The following is an 18,033-nucleotide window of genomic DNA, read 5'->3' on the forward strand; positions in this document are numbered from 1 at the left end:
CAACATCTTCATGAGTGGAAAAGGAAGGGCAAGTACGACCTCTTCACTCTGGTGCCCAGTGACAGGACTCAAGGAAACAGAAAGAAGCTCAGTCAGGGAAGGTCTAGGCTACATATGAGGAAAAAGTTCTTCACTCAGAGGGTGGCTGGGCACTGGAACAGGCTCCCCAGGGAAGTGGGCACAGCACCAAGCCTGACAATTCAAGAAGCTTTGTGACAATGCTCTCAGGCACGTGGTGTGATTCAGGGTAAAGGTGGCCATCACTTTGTATAACACCACCAATATATCAGGATTTGGCTTTCAAGCAGAAACTGCAGAAAAAACTGGCATGTGAGATATGACCAAAAAAGTCAGCTCAGTGCAACTTGGGACACTGGAGCCCCTCTTTATAGAGCAGTCCCAGGTAAATAACACAAATACTCACTCTGAAGGACTAGTGAGCAATCCAGTGTCATCTCTTCCACAGGAATGACAACCACATTGGAGAAAGAACAATTAATACTTTAAACAAAATACTCTTTTTATTAGAGTATTTTTGATTAAACATACAGAACTCAAGATTGCTGTTTAAAATTTGTATCGCTCGAAGTTTTTCCCTCTAGAAGGATGGTAACACAATCTCAGTGCATATTATATGGAAGGATCATACCTCTCAAGTGTCTTGCTCATAAATCAGAGCGATACTGCATGTACTTGGTGTGCAAGCAAGGAGGGAGTGCTGTAATGCAATTAACAAAAAATGCACCACTGATACATACACAGTCAGCTGCATGACCAGTGATCTGGAAAATAGCATCACGTGACTTCAGGAATGAAGGAGAAAACAGTTCCTGACCATGAAAAAGAAATAGGTAACATTCATATTTGTACAAGTCCTAGGCATTCTTCCTTTGTAAGGACTGTAGAGGACTGCAACTTTAGCCACTGGTTTGGAAGATTTTCTGAAGCCTCCATTGTACTGGGGGCCTGGGTGCAGAAATCTTGCTGAAAAAGGGGAAGAAACACATGATCCTACAGCCCTCGTGCAGCTCCAAACACCACCAGCACAGGCAGCCTGGTGAAGCACTTGTCTATGCTTGAAATACTGTCTCCTTTGGACTGGCTTCTGCACTGGAGCCTTAGTACCTGCTTGTTCCTCTGTTTCACACACAGGACATTAACAAAGCAGTGTGTGTAGGTAACAACACCCCTGCTGGTCCCACCTGCCAGTACCGGTTCCTGGAGCACACCCCATTACTACCAGACTTTGTATATATCCATATACATTTATGAACATATATATATACATATATATATATATATGCAAGCTTTATACTTTGTTTGCATCCATACACAACTACTACAGCTAAGACCTGCAGTTCTGTGCCTTTTCATACTGTTAAGCAAAACCTAAGCAACTGTCAGCTTTTAATTCTACATGGTTAAGTTTCATAGACTTTATTTTTAAAGAACTGAAAAAAGTTTAGAAGTAAGTTTGGTCAAGGTCATCACTGCACATGGTACAGGAAAACCTGGTTAAGTGGTACTCATTAACTGTGTTGTGATGGAATGTCTAATGGCAGATTTCTTCAAACAAAAAATCCGGACAATTGAGAGGTATGCAGAAAACTTGTCTTAAATACTTGAAGCTACATGTGCAATCTTACAGAACACAAGCTACAGTTACAGACATAACAGTAAATCTTAGTAACCAATAGTGCATAAGAACTTAAAAACAGTCAGTGACATCAGTTCAGCCAGTGACTTCCGAAAAAGTCATGCCTCAGCTGCATTGAGGGGGGGGGGGAAAAAACAAAAAAAAAGGGGGGGAAAAACTCAGGCAAGTTTAACACAAAGTTTTAATCTACATTTTAAAAGCTGTTTTATTATATATTTATATATATATATGCTATGTATAAAATAAATTAAAAAGGGGGAGGAGGAAATAGCTTTGTATATGCTTCAAATTAACACAGACCAGTAGTTCCATAAATGAACATTTTACCATCTTTGTGGTAAAAAGTTGACATAAAACTTCAAAACCATACAATACTTATAAATAGAAAGAGTTCAAAAGATACTTTTTTTAAAAAATGGAATTTAAACATCATTTTCTCTTCCCCTACAATACACTTGTTTTATATGTCAGCATCAATACATTTACAGAGTATTTGAATGTCACATCCACAGAATTGGTAACAAAGCAGGTAAAAGAGCTAGTGGTGTTAAAATTTAGGACTCTTCTCCCAGATAACTCTACCTGCTCCTCAGCCTTCTCTTGAAATGAAGGCTATCAACATTCATCACCCAGTCTGAGGTATGGGCAGAAGAAAATCTGCAACCGGTATTCTCCAACCCACCTTGCCTCTGCTAAAATATAACAACAATCTATTGATCTGGTAATTGGCAATGGTGGTGGACAATCTTTTACCTCCATTCAGCTTGTATATAATTTAATCCTGGTATTAAAAAAAAAAAAAAAATTGAAACATAGTATTAATGCTTAACTTAAAAAACAAAAAGGAAACCAAAAAAAACCCACCAAAACCCCCCAACTTTAAATCTTTGAAACTATGTTTAAATGTTGTTCCTGGTTTAAAGCTTCACATAAAACATTGGACAGAAGGATAACAATTTTAAACCAAGAGAGCACCTAAAAACATACCATAGGTAAAAATGAAATCAATCATCTCTCCACTTCATAAAAACGTAGAAACCCTGTCAGCAACAGTAGTACACTCAGAACGAACAATGTCAAAACGAGCATCTAGAATACTCAAGAGGCTTGCTACGCTACTTCTCTTTATTGCCCATTCTCTCATTTGTATGGATGGCCACTGCATGACAAGATGCCTGTGGATAGTTCTCTTATCTTCCTTTCACCACTGCTGCCAGCTGAAGTCGTCATTGCTGCCAAAGACCAAGAAAAATCCTAGGATCGTGGCAAAGATGACTGTATTCCCGGTAAGAACGAGTGCACACGCGCCCCAGTAAATCTGTGAACAGGGGGAATTCAGTTAGACATGTTTGGAGTTGAACCCTAACAAGACAAAAGGTAACATCTTATTGTCCCATTCTCAACAAAGTTCAGTAACATGTCCAAGATGCAAGAGGCAATGTCTCATCACTTGTGCTTACACCGAGCAGGCTGGGTTTACTCAAAATTACTTGACAAATTCACAGCCAGCCAAGCAGCACTGCAAGTTTCTCCCAGCTGTACTCAAAGCACAGGCTAGCAGGCTCAACTGGTTTGGTATGTAGAGTAAGGCTAGACAACAGCATCAAACACATCTGCAGCCCAGCTGTGCTGTAAGACTGTTTAAAACAGATATTTAAGGTCTTCAAAACCCCAGCAACAAAAAAGGAGGTGGATGTTTTCACAGGAGAGTAAGTGGATTATGCAAAGGATGTGAGGCATTCAAACTGTCCATTTGAACTCTTCTTGCCTAAAGACATTTATGAAAGTGCACCCCATGTTTTTTGACTTGGTAGTGCCTTCTGACATCCACTTTAAAAGTGAACTTTTAAAGTATTTTAGTGAAAAGCTGTATACCAGGAAGTACATAATGAGAACCTGGAAGTTTTTAAAAATTACACCAATATCATTTACAGTCAGTACAAAAATTCATTTTTTTTGTTTGTTTGTTTATTCATGCTGCTTTAGCCCAACTATTCCGCAAACTGTCTTCAAAGTACTCTTTACACTTCTATATTTGGTTACTTCCCTGTTAAGTTTTCACAGTATTTTCTGTCTCATTTTCTCTGCATTGCTTTGTTAGGCTTTATTCCATGACCACGTGAAGCAATTGGCAATCACAATGGTCTGCCATGCTCCTGTTTCTGTATTGATTTTTCTTGCCGAAAGAACTCTTATTCTGGTTCCAAAAGTACAGAATTATAAGAAATATTTAGTGCATGAAAGCTTTACCTTCAATTAAAACAAACAAACAAACACGAAGAACGAAGTTTTCTAGAAAAAAAAAAAGAAAAAGCAATCACAGCATGAAATATTACTAACCAGTTCTGCTCTTGCAAACACTATGGGCAGCCCAAACGCTGAGACCACAATGCCTGTTGTAAGGAATATTGCTAACTCCTTGCAGGCGTTACTTGTAGCATCTGTGTCATCTACCAATCTTCTTGCTATGCAGTATGGGATAGGGGAAAGGATGTAAAAAAACAGAACAAACAGTGGCCAGTACTGGCTGAAAAAGAAAGGAGAAGAAAAGTTTTAGTTAACTGGATTTACTTCCTGCTCCTCCTAAAATCAATGCACTTTTCCCCATCCAGCATCCCCATTTAAGAAAGACAAACCCAGAGAAGGCAAATCCTTTGCCTTGAAATGAGCTGACATTTATCCAACAGACTGTTTGTGAGTGGCTTCAGCTGACCTCAACAGCAGCAGAGCTCACTAACAGGATATTCATAAAGCAAGCCTAAATCTAATGCCACCTCACAAGGTGAGCTTAACTCCAAATTTATCCTATCAGCTGTACTTAAGAATTGCAGAGATACCATCACAGGGCCCTTACATCATTTTGTCAATAAGCTTTCAGTGCACAGATGGAGCAGAGTATTGTTCTCAGCCCATACTCAGTCACTGCAGGGAACCAAGACTTTTATTTTTTTTTTAAATCTGAGTGCAACCGGCAGAAACCTACAAGAAGTACACCACCATATTTGGCAACACTTTGCTTTGTTGCTTGCAGTGCCCCAGACTAGATTTCTCAGGCACACAAACACAAGTGCACATTGTTTCAGTAAAACTTTACTGCATTGTTTGAAGGGAAACCGCATAAGGGTCTCCTTCCTAAGCGTTTGTGCCACTAGCAATGGTTTTGTAACAAGAGAAAGCTGGCATAAGAATTCTAGTCATATATGTAGAGAACTGCAATTCACAACCAATAACAGGATATCTGGTATTTATTCAACACTGAGTAAGTAAATTTAAAATATTTTCTGTAAAATCAGCATTCGCTTGCAAAGAGTCAAAGCCATAGGTCTTACTATCTTAACACCTGGTCTGCTACTGGGTATCTCCGGAAAGCTAAGAGATAGGAATCAATGTAGGGAAAGTACAGATGGCAGCTGCAATTACTCGAGATGCTACATTACCAGTGTGGGACACAGCCAAGGATCCACCTGATGGTCACTGACAGCCCAGCTATCACTAGGCAGCCACAGAAAAGACACGTGCTTCCCTGGATAACACACACTTGCCGCCCACCTCAGGAGATGCTGCTGTCTGCCTGTCAGCCACAGCGGGACACCAGTTGAGACACTCAGGGCAGCACATCCTTTCACAGTTTGCAGCCAGGCCTGGTAGTTTAACTTTTGCTGCCATTACTTTTTAGGGTTAATTAAATCCTGAATGGTGCTTTTTTTTCCCACCCCAGTCTTCTGAAGTAAAAGCAAAAAAAGCCCAACCAACCAAAACAAAGTCCCCCAAAACCCCACCCAAAAAACTTAAGGCGTCTCCTACAGAGAGAGGATTTATCAATCCACCATTATGGAAGCCGGATTACTGTGAAGCTACAAACACTCAAAAAGGAAATGCAGAACAGAAAGAGAGTGCACGGTACTTGTATTGGGGAAGGGCACATCCGAGCATCAAGAACATCAGTCCGACCGCTCCCCCAAAGGACAGGCTGATCAGAGCTACAACGAGAACAGATCGAACCAACATGAAGGGTACATCGCACCGTGTCACACACCGACCGCAGCCCGCAAACAAACGCGGGGCTCAGCGCAGCCCCGCCCGCCCGGCGGAGCGGGGACACTCGGGCTCCCGCGGCGGCTCCCGGCCCCTCCCGCCCGGGGGCCCGCCCGGCCCCTCCCCGCGCGGGCCGCGTGCTCCCGCCGTTACCGGGCGGCCGCCGCGCCCCGCCGCGCGCACCTTTGATTCCGGCCATGGCGCCGCCCGTCCCGCCAACCGCGCGGCACCCCAGAGGCGCGCGCCGGGAAGCGGAAGTGCCGCGCGGAAGCGGAAGCCGCTTCCGCCGGCGGGGAGGGCCGTGCCCCGCCCCTCCCGGTCCTGCCCCGTGACGCTCACACGTGGCGCGCGCAGGGCTGCTGGCGGCGGCCCCGCCCCCTGCGCGGAGCGCGGGAAGCGCCGCGCCCTGGCCGCTCATTGGCCCCGCGGCGCATTGGGGGCGGGGCTTCTCCCCGGGCCCCGCCCGTTCCGGCGGGGGCGGCCGCCCCCTGGGTGGAGGCTGATGGGCATCGGTGCTGCCATGGCGGGCCCTGCGCCGCTCCCCCTGCTGCTGCTGCTGCTCTGCGCCGCCGCGGGACCCGTGCTGGGCTGGGACCGACCGGGTGAGACCCGCGGGATGAGGGGGCCTCATGCGGCCTCAGCCGCCCCTGCCGCCTCTCCCGGAGCGTCGGCGGCTCCTCGCGGCCCGGCACTGCGCAGTGCTGCCGGTTTAGCGGCGGGCGGTACGGGGGAAGAAGGGCTTGTGCCGCAGTCCGCGCTAGGAAGGCGTTTGGGTTTGGGCTCCCTCTGTATCGGCTTGTGTCGCAGCAGTAATCCCGCAGTGCGGTCAGTGGTGGCTGGCTGTATGCGAGGAGTAGCCCAGAGCCGCCTCGGAAGGAAATGGAGAACTCTGCCATGTTTCCCTCTGATGTCTGATGCTTCCTAGAGCTTCCTCTCGTAAAGATGCAGGCTTACTGCTTCGGTCTCTGTCTCTGCAGCCTTTTCCTCAGAGGGGGCCCTTGTAGGCAAGAGTGCACCCGCACAAGCGCTGACAAGCACTAGGAAGAATTTATTCACAGGAAGGGTGATTAAATACTGGAATGGGCTGCCCAGGATGGTGGTAGAGTCTCTGGAGTGTTTAGGGAAAGGCTGGACGTGGTACTCAGTGCCATGGTCCGGTTGACGAGGTAGGGCTTGTTTTTTGAGGTTAAACTCGATGATTGCAGAGGTCTTTTCCAGCCTAATGGCTTCTGTGATTCTTTGTGCTGCCTGTTTCAGGGAAGGTTCTGCTGCGGGATGTTCAGGTGCTCACTTTCCACAGAGGGCAATACACGACATCCAGGCGGACAGCCGCGCTCCCTCAGCTCCAGTGCACAGGAGGCTCTGCGGGGTGTTCCCGTGTCCCTGAGGTTGTTCAGTGTTACAACAAAGGATGGGATGGCTATGATGTACAGGTAACTGTTTAAAACTTGTTAAACTGTTTATGAAATCACCTTCCCCAAGCTGGTAAGTTCTGAAGGAAAAAAGAGTAATGAGCTAGGTTGTCAGTTCAGGTGCTTTTTGTTACATGAACTCTTGCAGCTAAAACTTAACCTAAATACTTTTAGATTTGGATTTTCCATAACTGCTATAGGTGCACGTTTGAAATATCTTTGAAGGAGCTAATGTAAAAGCATGGTATAGAAAACCTTTGTTGGTTTTAAATAAAATGATGCTTGAGTTTATAAAATCAAACTCTTGCAAACCCCAGAGGATGCTCTTGAATTGTTATTGCTTTGTGAATTTCCATTTTTTATTAGCATGGAAAGGGCTTCTGAATATTTGCTCTACCTTTTAAAAACTAAATTTCAGACTTGCCTGACTTTTTCTTGCTCCTTAGGATGTGAGTGCTAGTCAGTAAATTGTCATGACCCTCTGTTTTGTTAGCTGCTACCGAGGATCCTGTCAATGGATAACCAGGAATCAAGGCTGAAAGTAATTGTTAAAACTGATACAGTATTGTGAAAGAACAGTCAAATCTGAATTGACAGTTGGTGCTGCTGTCCTGAATTATTAAGTTAGAAATGACTACTTTTTTATTTCCTCTCCAAAATACATGCCATGTGCCATTAGAGATCCCTGTGTTTGGTACCTCAAGGAAACGTGAGGTTGAGGATCCGCCTATATTCAACCAGAGAATCCCCAGTATAATTGTTAAGTGTTGCACATGGATGCCTAATGATGTCTGTCCCAGTTTCTCTTGATTTCTGCACACACAGAAATGGAATAGGGTGCACTGGATTTCAGGCTCACACATTACATTTTTGGAGCTGCCATCGAGTTTGCACAGGACAGGCATTTATTAAGTAGCTGTTGCACAGGGTACGGCATGTTTTTAGAAGTATTGCTGTATCTAAAGAAAGGATATTTGAAAAACCTGTTCAGTGAAGAACTGAAATCTTCTAGAGTTGTAACTCTGCAGTGTTCTGAAAGATAAGATTTTTTTTTTTTAAATTTAAGTTTTAGGATTTAAAATTCATTTGAACATCAAATTCCTACTCCTTTTCAAAATAGGAGTGCACAGAAATGTCTTACTCTATGCCTCTTAGATGATTTGTTATTTCAGGGCGTGTTTGGAGAAGCAGACAGGTGTTTTCATCTTTGGAGCAGTATGTTTTACTTTGTATTGTGTTTATTTTTCAGTGGCAGTGCAAAGCAGACTTGGAAAATGCATACCGTTTTGGACAACTAGAAGTGAGCTGTGAAGGCTACGATTACCCGGATGATCCTTACATCCTAAGAGGCTCCTGTAGTTTGCTGTTCAGGCTGGAGCTGACTGAGGAAGGTGAAAGGAAAGTGAAGAACTCCGGAAGCTTTGGCTCTAGCTATTACCAGTCAAGGAAAGATTATTCTGATTCTGGTTCTGGAGCAATTGTTGTAATTGTTCTTCTCATTCTTGCTTTTGGAGTATACAAGTTCTTCCTCAGCAACAACCAGCAGTCTCAGCAGAGTTCTGGGGACAGTGATGGGTTCTCTCGGCCCTTCTGGCAGAGTCAGCAGGCACCTCCTCCTCCTGGTTTTAAGTCCACCTTCACAGGTAGGGCTCTGAACCATTTACAGTATTCAAAAGAGCAAGCAGGATTGTCCTGTTTTATCTGTGGTAAGGGAAGGTGGGATAGAGTTAAAACCACAGCATTTGCAGGTGACTGCCGAATTGGCTGTAGAGGCTACGGCCAGCTTTGCATTCTGCTCTTTGTTCAAAAGAGGAAATAAGGGCTTGGTTTTCCACAGGCTTTCAGGGCTGGCTGCCCTTTGAACCTTTGAAAAGCCATCTCCCCATGCTCTGCAAGCATTCTTTTCATCACCTGTGAAATAGCAGGATTGTGACAGGGGGAATGATTGTCATAGGTAATCTGGAAAAGAGAATGGTCTTACACAGCCGGAAACAAAACCATGCCAAAGGAGCACTTTGAAACTTTACAGAAGGGTTGATGGAGTTGAGTATCATGTGCCAGTCCTCTGTTTAGCAGTGCTTCAGTGTAGTCCCAGCAGCTGAAAGATTTGGTTCCCAGAGCAAAGAACAGTGTCTGTGGACAGTCATTAGAGGGTACAGCATCTGAATCTCATGTGGGGCCTTTCATCTGAAGTTGAAAATTACAAAAGCAGTGACAAGGCTGCTGCTGGGAAAAGAGGCAGTTTTTCTTTTCCCAGAAAACTGGTGAGTTCTGTCACATAACAAATGGTCTTCCTTAGGCAGTCATAGTGTCTCAGGGAAATAAACATTGCTCATCTGGTGTCTGACTAACTCATTTAACTGGCTGTAAATATGCCAGCTACTCACAGCGCTGGAACTTAAATTACATTGTCACAACTTACTTTTTTTTTTTTTTTTTTTTTTTGTAAAATAGAGAAGGGGTTTTGGCAAGAAAATACATAGCAAGGATTAAGTTTACTTAGTCAAAAGTTTATATTTTAATAATGGTTATTAATGCTTTTTCCAAGTTTTACTTAAGCAGCTTGGCCAACAGAGGGTGCAGTGTAATTCTTTTGGATGCCCTAGTGCAGGGCGTGCTCAGCAGAAACTTTCAGCTGTACCTGCAGCAGAAGATTAAAGGGAATCTGCTTCTGTTGGCATTGCAAATTTTGGGGGGTTTTTTTTGCATGTTTGCATGTAGTTATGTCAGTCTGTCTGTCTGTGTGTGCATCAGTGGCCGTGTGTAGGCATGGCACTGGCTGTATGTGGTGGTCAGTAAGAGCCCTGGTCATGACACGCAGCTCTGTCACACTGGGCTCAGGTGAAACAGTGAAGAGTTATTTTCATTTTTTTCTGTTCAGTTCCTTGTCAATTAATTGCCCCCAATGCATTTTTTTCTTTGCAGGAGTGTCAAGTTGGGCAAGGGCAGGGCCTTGAAAGAATGTTTTCTTGACTGGTGAAAACTGAGACACTTAAAATACACATTGGGAGCCATATAATGTTTAATTTGTGATGTTTTTAGTAAAATGTGATGTCAGTGATGTCTCTTTAGATTTCAGACAAAGTAAGGAGGAAAACTCTGAAATGTAGAGCCAGATTAAAAATACTAAGTGTTAGGCTACTTCGTGCATTTAGTGTCTGCCTTACATTGCAGGAGCAGAGCAAAAGCATGTCTCTGAGTGTGTATGTCCATGTGTTCCAGGAATGTATCAGTCTTTTGGAGCCTGAACAGTAATGAAAAGCAATGTTGTTTACATATTGCTGTTAATATTTAATTTGCCTCATTTTAAATCCCCTTAACATGCAGAATGTGTCCTGTGAAACTTGTTTAGCTAGACTATCTTAATTAAATTCTGCTTTCTCTCTGTTAGTGGTTTAACATGATTCTCAGTGTTTACTCTAGATATTTCAACAAAAAATTACTGGTTTTTGAGTCAGTGTTTGGTCATGGTGCTTTTAAACAAATGAGTTGGTTCATCTCTGATTAGCATTGTTTTTGCAGCAAATTAAGTCATTTTTTTGGTTGTTGCTCCAAATCAGCATAATTTAATGGTATATCATCCCAATGAGAGTTTATCTTTCTCCCCACACATTTCAAAATTAAATTCAACATCAAATCCAGTGTAGACTGAAACCGATTATTTTATTATTGTTTTGTCTTCTATGACTTCAGACAACCCATACCAGTTTGAAGACAAACCAGGCCCTGTGTAATTTTTACCTATGTCGTCTTTGGCCCACTTGTTCAGGTGGGCATGGTTCAGGGAGACCCTAATATTATCTTCAGTCCTTTTTATATACTTCCTTATGTATTAAGCCTGGGGCTGAGCTTATTCTTGCATTCATGATTTTTGCTAGATGAGAAAATTGTTTTAGTTTGGGTTTGTATTTTCTCTCTCCATTTTTAATGGAAGACATTTATTCTGAATCAGAACCTCATGTTACGCAGGTCGCATGTAAAAAAATTTGCGACTCCTTCCCCCACAACCTGCAGTTGCATCAAGGTATTTGTCAAGCTTGGTGACTCATGCATAATAAAAAACTTTGCAATGTGATTGCAGTTAGCTTGGCTTTTTGATAACAAGTGCCAGACTCGGATTACCAGGAACAATACCAGTAATGTTAGCGTTACACTGAGCCACTGTGACTCAGATTGTGCAGCTGTGCTCAGTGAGATTGGGAGCCCTGTGTCTTTGTGGTTTGCTCGCCGCACAGCGTTACCTACTTGATTTGTGTTCCTGCATCTGCTTCTGGCCTGCTCTGTGACCTTCAGCAGATTATTCTTTCTTCATTTCCTTTTCTATTTTTAATCTAGCTTGTCTGTTTATAGATCAGAAGGCAGGGACTCTTTCTATGTTTTGCAAACATCAGGGCTGTGAGATGAAGTGGAAGCAGATTTTTAACATAAAACTCTTTACAGTAGTGTTCGTTTATGTGGGTTTTCCTGCTTTCTGAAATATGAGGCCTTTCAAGTTAAGATTGATCAAGAATCTGCTGAAATCAGGACAGTTTGTTGTCTAATTTTCCGTTATCTCTAACAGGAGAGAACCTTGTTGCAACAGCTGGCCTGAGGATTAGGCTATTACTAACTGATGCTTCCTATCTTCATTTTGTTTAAGATGACAGCAGCTTCGGAACACATTCCCATCATGGAACCAGTTCAGGACCAGGATTTTGGACTGGATTAGGAACAGGAGGCTTGCTAGGCTACTTGGCAGGCAGTTACAGGTAAAATATGTATACTGTAAGATTTTAAGCATTTAAGCTTTCAGGGGATATGCCATATACTATGTTGACATTGTTTCTAAGCTTTCAGGCCTGTGTCATTCAAGCTATAAAATCCTACTGCTAGAAGAATTTTGAGCAGCTCTTTGTAGCTCCAGGACCAGAGACATTTCAAACATGTTTCTGAGGAAGAATTGGAAAGACTGAGGTACTTAATTCTGCTTCCTCTGACCTGGCATGATGTCCTGCAAATTTAAATTGAGCATTTAAATGATTTATCTGCAGAATGCCTTAAAACACACATAGTCATATTAAGCATATAATCGTCTGTAGATGGGTCTCCTGTATCAGTGTCATATTTCCTAAAATAAGTCTGGATGGCCATATTTGCTATAGACTTTTAGACATGTAGAATGCATCATTTTTAGATTAACAGTTTAAAGAGAGCAATTGCTGCCATTCTAGGTTTCACTGGAGAAAATATGAGATTCCTGCAGGAAATCTTCAAAGCCTAAGCAGTTTTCTCTATTTATCAAATAACTTGCATATGTATCAAGTCTATTCCTGTAGTAATGTAACAGATTAGAGAGTAAAATTTATGGACAGGAGTGTGCTAAGCATCTTCATTGTAAAGTTGTGGGCTATTTTTAATAACAGAAGCCTTATATTCATTCTGCTAAGAAGTTTTCTAAGGTATAATGTGTTAAAGTTTTTATTGGCCTGTTATTTCTTAAGTCTTAAATACATGACTCTTGTGTTGAGGCACTATATTTATGTAGTATCTACATACAGGTTAGTTCCCTGATTTCTACACAAACCTCCATTTCAGGAGCCACAAATTGTTGTTCAAGATTAGAGATGTAACTGAGTAAGTTCAAATACACGAACAAGCTTCCTAACTTGGGCTTCTTTTTGTTTAAAACAGTGTTTGGTCCACTGTTGTTTAATTTGGTATTTTAGGCTTTTGAAATTGTGTCTCAAAATGCTGGTGCCAGGAAGTGTGAGAGAGCTGTTTGTAAATTTCAACAGCAGGAAATGCCATATCCATGGAAGCAAGTAATTTTAAGTCAATGAGTCAAAGACCATGATATGTTAGTGTTACTGATATGACCTTTTCAAAATAGTTAACAGAAGGATGTTTTCTCTTGCCAAACATGGCTGGGATGTAGGTGATACCAAAATGCATTTAAACTTCAGATTTCAAACTTCTTTCTTGTCTGACAGAATCTAAGGTGAAAATTTCAGAGATAAAAATTTCCTCATTTGCAATTGTTAGAATTGCTTATTCTGAAGAACAAAGCTAATTTCCTTTTGAAAGTCTACAGATCATGATACCACAGCACTGGGTATCCTTGCTCTCAACGTGTTAAATACATTAAATAGGAACATTTCCAGCTTTGAAATAACTGCTTACAGTTTTCCCTTGGAGGTGCAGTTAGTTCTCTTGTTTGAAATGGTATCTTCTTAATTTTTCCTAAGGCCACTAATGAAGCCTTTCTTCTGCTTTGTTTCGTGCCAGAGCACAGCCGCGTTCCCCGTATCACAGTATGTGGACAGATCCCACAGCTGCACCTCCTATGAACGGGTACTCAAGGAATTCCACAGAAGGCAGCAGTTCAGGAACAAGAACTGCTTCTGGTAAGGCAAAACACCTTTTAATTTCCTGAAGCTCAAGAGACTTTGACCTATCAAAAACATGCAGATGTTAGTTGAGGTTCAACAAGCCTCTTGTTTTATTTTACCAGTTGGTGTAGGTGGCATGTAATGATGTCCCTTCCTTCCATTCCCTATGGAAGTAGGGCACCATTGTGAGGCATGAAATTCCCCACAGGCCTGCGGTGGGCATGGCACCACCAGCATTTGGCTTGTCTTCACTGGCAAGGTGCATTAATTTAAGGCTTTCCCTTCTCTAGCAAACATGCACAGACATGTTCTCTGTAGAATGCAGGTTGTCTAATCTGCAAGAGCAGAATAGTTTCCAGGCCAGTCAGCCCACAGTTGCTTGCTGTTCCATTTCACGTGAATATGTTTACCTTGTCTCCCTTGCCACCTTTAGCCTTTTTAGAACTAGAAAGTTCAGTGGAAAGGCCATGGGGGAGCTGACTTTTTTTTTTTCTTTGCAGGCTTTGGGGGCACAAAACGAAGATGAAATCCTTGACATTATTACATCAGAGTGATTGAACTAAATCTTGTTGTGTACTTGTACTTCTTTTAGTAGTAGTATACTTCAGAAGTGCATATGAGGTATGAAGGACTAGGCAAAGAATTCCTCACTTTCTCTGTGTACTCTGACTGCTGTTTAGGGTATCACAGGTGCTGGAACATCCACTGTTTCAAATCAGCAGCATGTCATGCAGAAAAAGCTCATCCAAGTTAAGAAGAATGATGTTACAGTGACTGTACTTGAGGGATTATGGCAATGACAGCCTTACCAGATTTTCAAAGCATGTATCTTACTACTCATGTTCTGGGTTTAATTTCATTTGATCCAGGATTTCTGATATTCTTTTCCTCTTTCCTGGTAGTCCAGCATCTACCTGATACGTAAGAAGGGCTGTTCTTTGAAGCTACTTTTGTTCGCCTTTGCAGAATTCATGTGAACTTTACTGTAAGTGCAGTCAGCTACTCAGATAAGTGTTGGAGTTCTTCCTCAGTGGACAAGAGCAAAACTGTATATGAAGAGACTAACATTAATATTTGTATCTGTGCTGTGTGACTGTTGGAGCCAAATTGTGCAGATTCATGGATTCTCAACGTTTTAGAGCTTATCCAAGGTGACTGTGCGAATCTATGGGATTTTGTCTCTAAGTTATGGGGTTAAATAAATAAGTAGCCTGGAAATTTGGACCTGTTTCTGGAAGACTGAGGTAATTTAAATTCAGGTGATTACAGACATTTTGCCTCCATCGAGGCCACAGACTTTCCTTTTAATGGTGGATGTTTGCAGTGCTGTGAAAACTTGTGATGTGAATGGTCTGTCCTGCTAGATGACCTGTCCAGGGCACAGTAAAGCATTGAGAAAGGGAAGGGAATGCTCTTAATGCAAAGATGGTGGAATCTCTGGGACACAGCAGGCCTTGATACTAAGCAAAGAAAGGAACTTGAATATCTAACAGGATGTAAACTTCCCCAACTGTGGTTATTAAAACAAAGTGCTGTCAGAGAGTGGGAAGCAGAGAGGCCTTGCTTTGTTCTGTGATGGTATTTTGGGGCCTCTGTGAAGTGTCATACAGTAGTTCTTGGGTGATTTACTCTCTCCTGGGAGAGGCATTGCTGGATAAAAAGCAGAGGAATTTCTCAGGGTTGTGGGGAGAGAGGAAGAGTGAAAAACGGGCTGCTTGATTACCAGCTCTTCTCCCGAGCCATGCTAACAGAGTGTAGAAGTGTTTGTGTGTGCACAGCTCGTGTATGCTGGCAGCAGCCAGAGAAGCGCTATCTTCCAGCCTTGTGAAAATACTGTGTCTGGGAGCTGATACCTGCTATTACAGCAAAAGCAAAGCACTGCTGAGCTGATACAAGGTGCATCTGCACAAGGAGATTCAGTAGGTCTGGTTAGTCTAAGAAACTAACTCCAGCATAACTCACCAGAGAGCAGCCATGTCCATTGGTGAGTACAGAAGCTCATATGGTAACACCCAAGTTCGTTGTGTGGCTTAAGCAACCAAAAGAGAGAAAACAAGAAAAGAAAACAAAAAAAAAATACACAAGCAAGCCAAACCAGCAAAACCCAGACATCTTTATGAAGCAGACAGACAGAAAAAGTGGTTCATGAAAAAGTGCTTGTACTTAGTGTTATTTTGAAAGTATCAAATGAAATTGATAATTTGAGGGTAAAGTGGTGGTTTGCTTCTCAGAGCTCCCTGAGGGTTGGGGGAAAATAACTGCATTAATAGCCTGCACTATGAACCTAAAAAGGGAAAGTTCTACCTTTTATGAGAAGAAGTCCATGGTAAATCTTACCTTTATGACATAGTGTAGCAAAAAAATGTATTTTAAATATGGAGTCTTTACTTATTTTTAAGCGTATTCAGGTTAAGCCGGTCACAGTCAATAATTATGCCAACTAATCACATAACAATGAAACTGGATTTTTTCTAACTGGGTAGCTTGAAGCCAAAGTTTGCTCTCAAATTACAATATGTTATGAAATGTTTTAGACAATGTTTACGTTTTTATTTATGTATTTATAGTTTCTGCATGAAATGTGATTTGATACCTAAATCTGATTAATTACATAGATTCTGAATCTGTAGGATATTTTTGCCCTTCCCTTTGATAAAGGAATGAAATAAGTGAATAAGGAGTATTTTTGTTTTTAAATCAGTGTCTTGAGGCCTGCAGGGATGGAATTGTGTGTTTTCTTAGAGTCTGTCTCATCATCCACTTCCTGGGTTGTGTAATACCATCCTTTACCCTCAGATGCAGAGTGGGTAAGCTGTATGTTGTTTAAATAAAATAAAACAATACTGGGAATAGAGTTATTGCATTGATTAAGTTTTCAATAACAAAACACTGAACCCTATAAGGAATTGAAGGCTGTCTTGTAAATCAAGGTTTGGGATCTGAGTCTGCAGAAAAACTCTGTTATGTGAGCAAGTTCCTGCTCTTACAAGGTGGTGAGCTGAACCCTTCAAAAGAATTTATAATCACTGCTGCTGTTCCTGGTTGTGGACAGAGCAGAATTCAGCACAGGGATAGCCCAAGCTGATGTACTGGCTTCTTACACAGAGGATGTGTCACTGCTGAACAGAGACGTGGTCTACACACAGAGTTAAACATCTTGGTAGTTGTAAACTGGTGTTAAACAAAGGCCTGCAAATCCTGCTGTCAGTGTTTCCTTTGTCAAATGTTGCTGATGCTCCTGAGTGAAAAGAACTTGGGGAAGGCAGCTTAGAGCTGATATTTGTGAGAGACCTTGAACTTCCTTCCTGAACATCAGATCTGGAAGCTCCTAGTCTCCCTTCTGCTCCTGGGTGTGGTTTTGGAAGCATTTTCACAGCAACTTCATTGCTGCAAGGCATATGTAAATGCTTAAACTGTTAAATGCTGTTGTAGATAGTTGCAATTCTAGTTGGCACTTGGGACCAGAACTGCTGGTACTGTGACAAGGCTTACATCCCGCACACAAAGCTAAAACTCATTACAGAAACGAAACTCCTGGTTTTACAGCTGACTTGCCATGAAGCATGTGACAAAAGGAAAAAAAAAAGATAGAGATAAGCTTTCTCAGTGCTGCTGTGTCTTGTGACTCAGCTGCCAGGTCAGATCTTGGCTGGTTCTGCGGACTCTCATGCTGTGCACCTTGCTCTTTTCCCTTGATGCCATGTGTGTGTTTGACTTAGCACCAAGGCAAGATGGTAGGTGGTTGGTTTTAAAAATAAAATTCTTCCGTGGTCATCACTTTACATCACTGAGTTCCAAAAGGGGAATTAAGCCAGGTGGCACAGTTTCCAGCACTAGAAGCTGTTGCAGAGAGAAATTACTGAAGTAACAAGCAATACCTACCTGCCTGCACAGCTGTCTAAAAGCTGAAAATGCAGCACTTGCACATAGCACCAATTACAAGTGCTGTATTTTTTCTTCCTTACTAAAGCAAAGTAGTATTAATATTTTCAGAAATAGCCCAGCTGCCTGTGAACTAAGGTATATGAGCAAACCCACAAAAGTATTAAAATCTCACAGCAATGCAGTGTGAACCAGCAATCAGTGCTGTTGTCTCATGTTGTGTCTAATGAAACATAACATCAGGTCCCTTGTTTTCCTTCTGTACCTGTTGGGGTAGCTCAGGGTTGAGTGCTGTGTGGGAGAGGCTCCTTATCACTTGGCATATTTTGCTGAAACCTTCCTTTGCAGCCAGTTCTTTTGCTTTCCAGATATTATTGTGTGTAGCTGCAGTAGTCTTCACTTTCTGACACCCCTTTTTCTATTGCAGCTGTGATTTGCCAATGCTAATGGAAATAATCGGCAGACTCCCTTTATGTGGCCTGTATATCTTATCTCCCACTGTGTTCCATGTTATAGTTCCCTCTGTTCCTGCTGGGGGTCAATGTTTCTTTAGCAAGGAAAGGACGAGCAGTTGTAAAAAGTGCATTCAGCTGGGAATGGATGGAGTAGATAGCGATGAAGTCACGGGAGCCAATTGTCAGGCTGTGAATTGACCTTTGTGGGCAGTATGTCTGTGGAA

The 18,033-nt window shown here is 42.3% G+C and overlaps 2 protein-coding genes across 2 annotated transcripts; one reads left to right on the forward strand and one right to left on the reverse strand.

The window, feature by feature from the left end:
- Positions 1–1,703: 1,703 nt before the first annotated feature.
- LEPROTL1 (leptin receptor overlapping transcript like 1) lies at positions 1,704–6,003 on the reverse strand. The gene is made up of 4 exons (XM_082281506.1): positions 5,876–6,003; positions 5,562–5,637; positions 3,998–4,184; positions 1,704–2,975 (listed from the first exon to the last, which is right to left on the reverse strand). The coding sequence occupies exons 1-4, from the start codon at positions 5,889–5,891 to the stop codon at positions 2,859–2,861; spliced, it is 396 nt and encodes a 131-aa protein (XP_082137632.1). The 5' UTR covers positions 5,892–6,003; the 3' UTR covers positions 1,704–2,858.
- A 175-nt stretch (positions 6,004–6,178) lies between these two features.
- On the forward strand, positions 6,179–16,269 carry SARAF (store-operated calcium entry associated regulatory factor). Its single transcript, XM_082281456.1, has 6 exons — positions 6,179–6,294; positions 6,950–7,125; positions 8,354–8,747; positions 11,744–11,852; positions 13,369–13,487; positions 13,973–16,269. The coding sequence occupies exons 1-6, from the start codon at positions 6,195–6,197 to the stop codon at positions 13,996–13,998; spliced, it is 924 nt and encodes a 307-aa protein (XP_082137582.1). The 5' UTR covers positions 6,179–6,194; the 3' UTR covers positions 13,999–16,269.
- The last annotated feature ends 1,764 nt before the right edge of the window (positions 16,270–18,033 follow it).

The sequence above is a fragment of the Coloeus monedula genome, assembly GCF_965178545.1.
Source record: "Coloeus monedula genome assembly, chromosome: 5".
Lineage (NCBI taxonomy): Eukaryota > Metazoa > Chordata > Aves > Passeriformes > Corvidae > Coloeus > Coloeus monedula.

Coding starts and splice junctions, on each gene's coding strand:
- LEPROTL1 (XM_082281506.1), bottom strand. Junction 4,185..5,561: donor TGTGCCCTTCCCCAATACAA/GTACCGTGCACT, acceptor TTTCTTTTTCAG/CCAGTACTGGCCACTGTTTG. Junction 2,976..3,997: donor TGTTTGCAAGAGCAGAACTG/GTTAGTAATATT, acceptor CCCTGTTCACAG/ATTTACTGGGGCGCGTGTGC.
- SARAF (XM_082281456.1), top strand. CDS start 6,195: ATGGGCATCGGTGCTGCCATGGCGGGCCCTGCGCCGCTCCCCCTGCTG. Junction 6,295..6,949: donor GCTGGGCTGGGACCGACCGG/GTGAGACCCGCG, acceptor TGCCTGTTTCAG/GGAAGGTTCTGCTGCGGGAT. Junction 11,853..13,368: donor TACTTGGCAGGCAGTTACAG/GTAAAATATGTA, acceptor GTTTCGTGCCAG/AGCACAGCCGCGTTCCCCGT.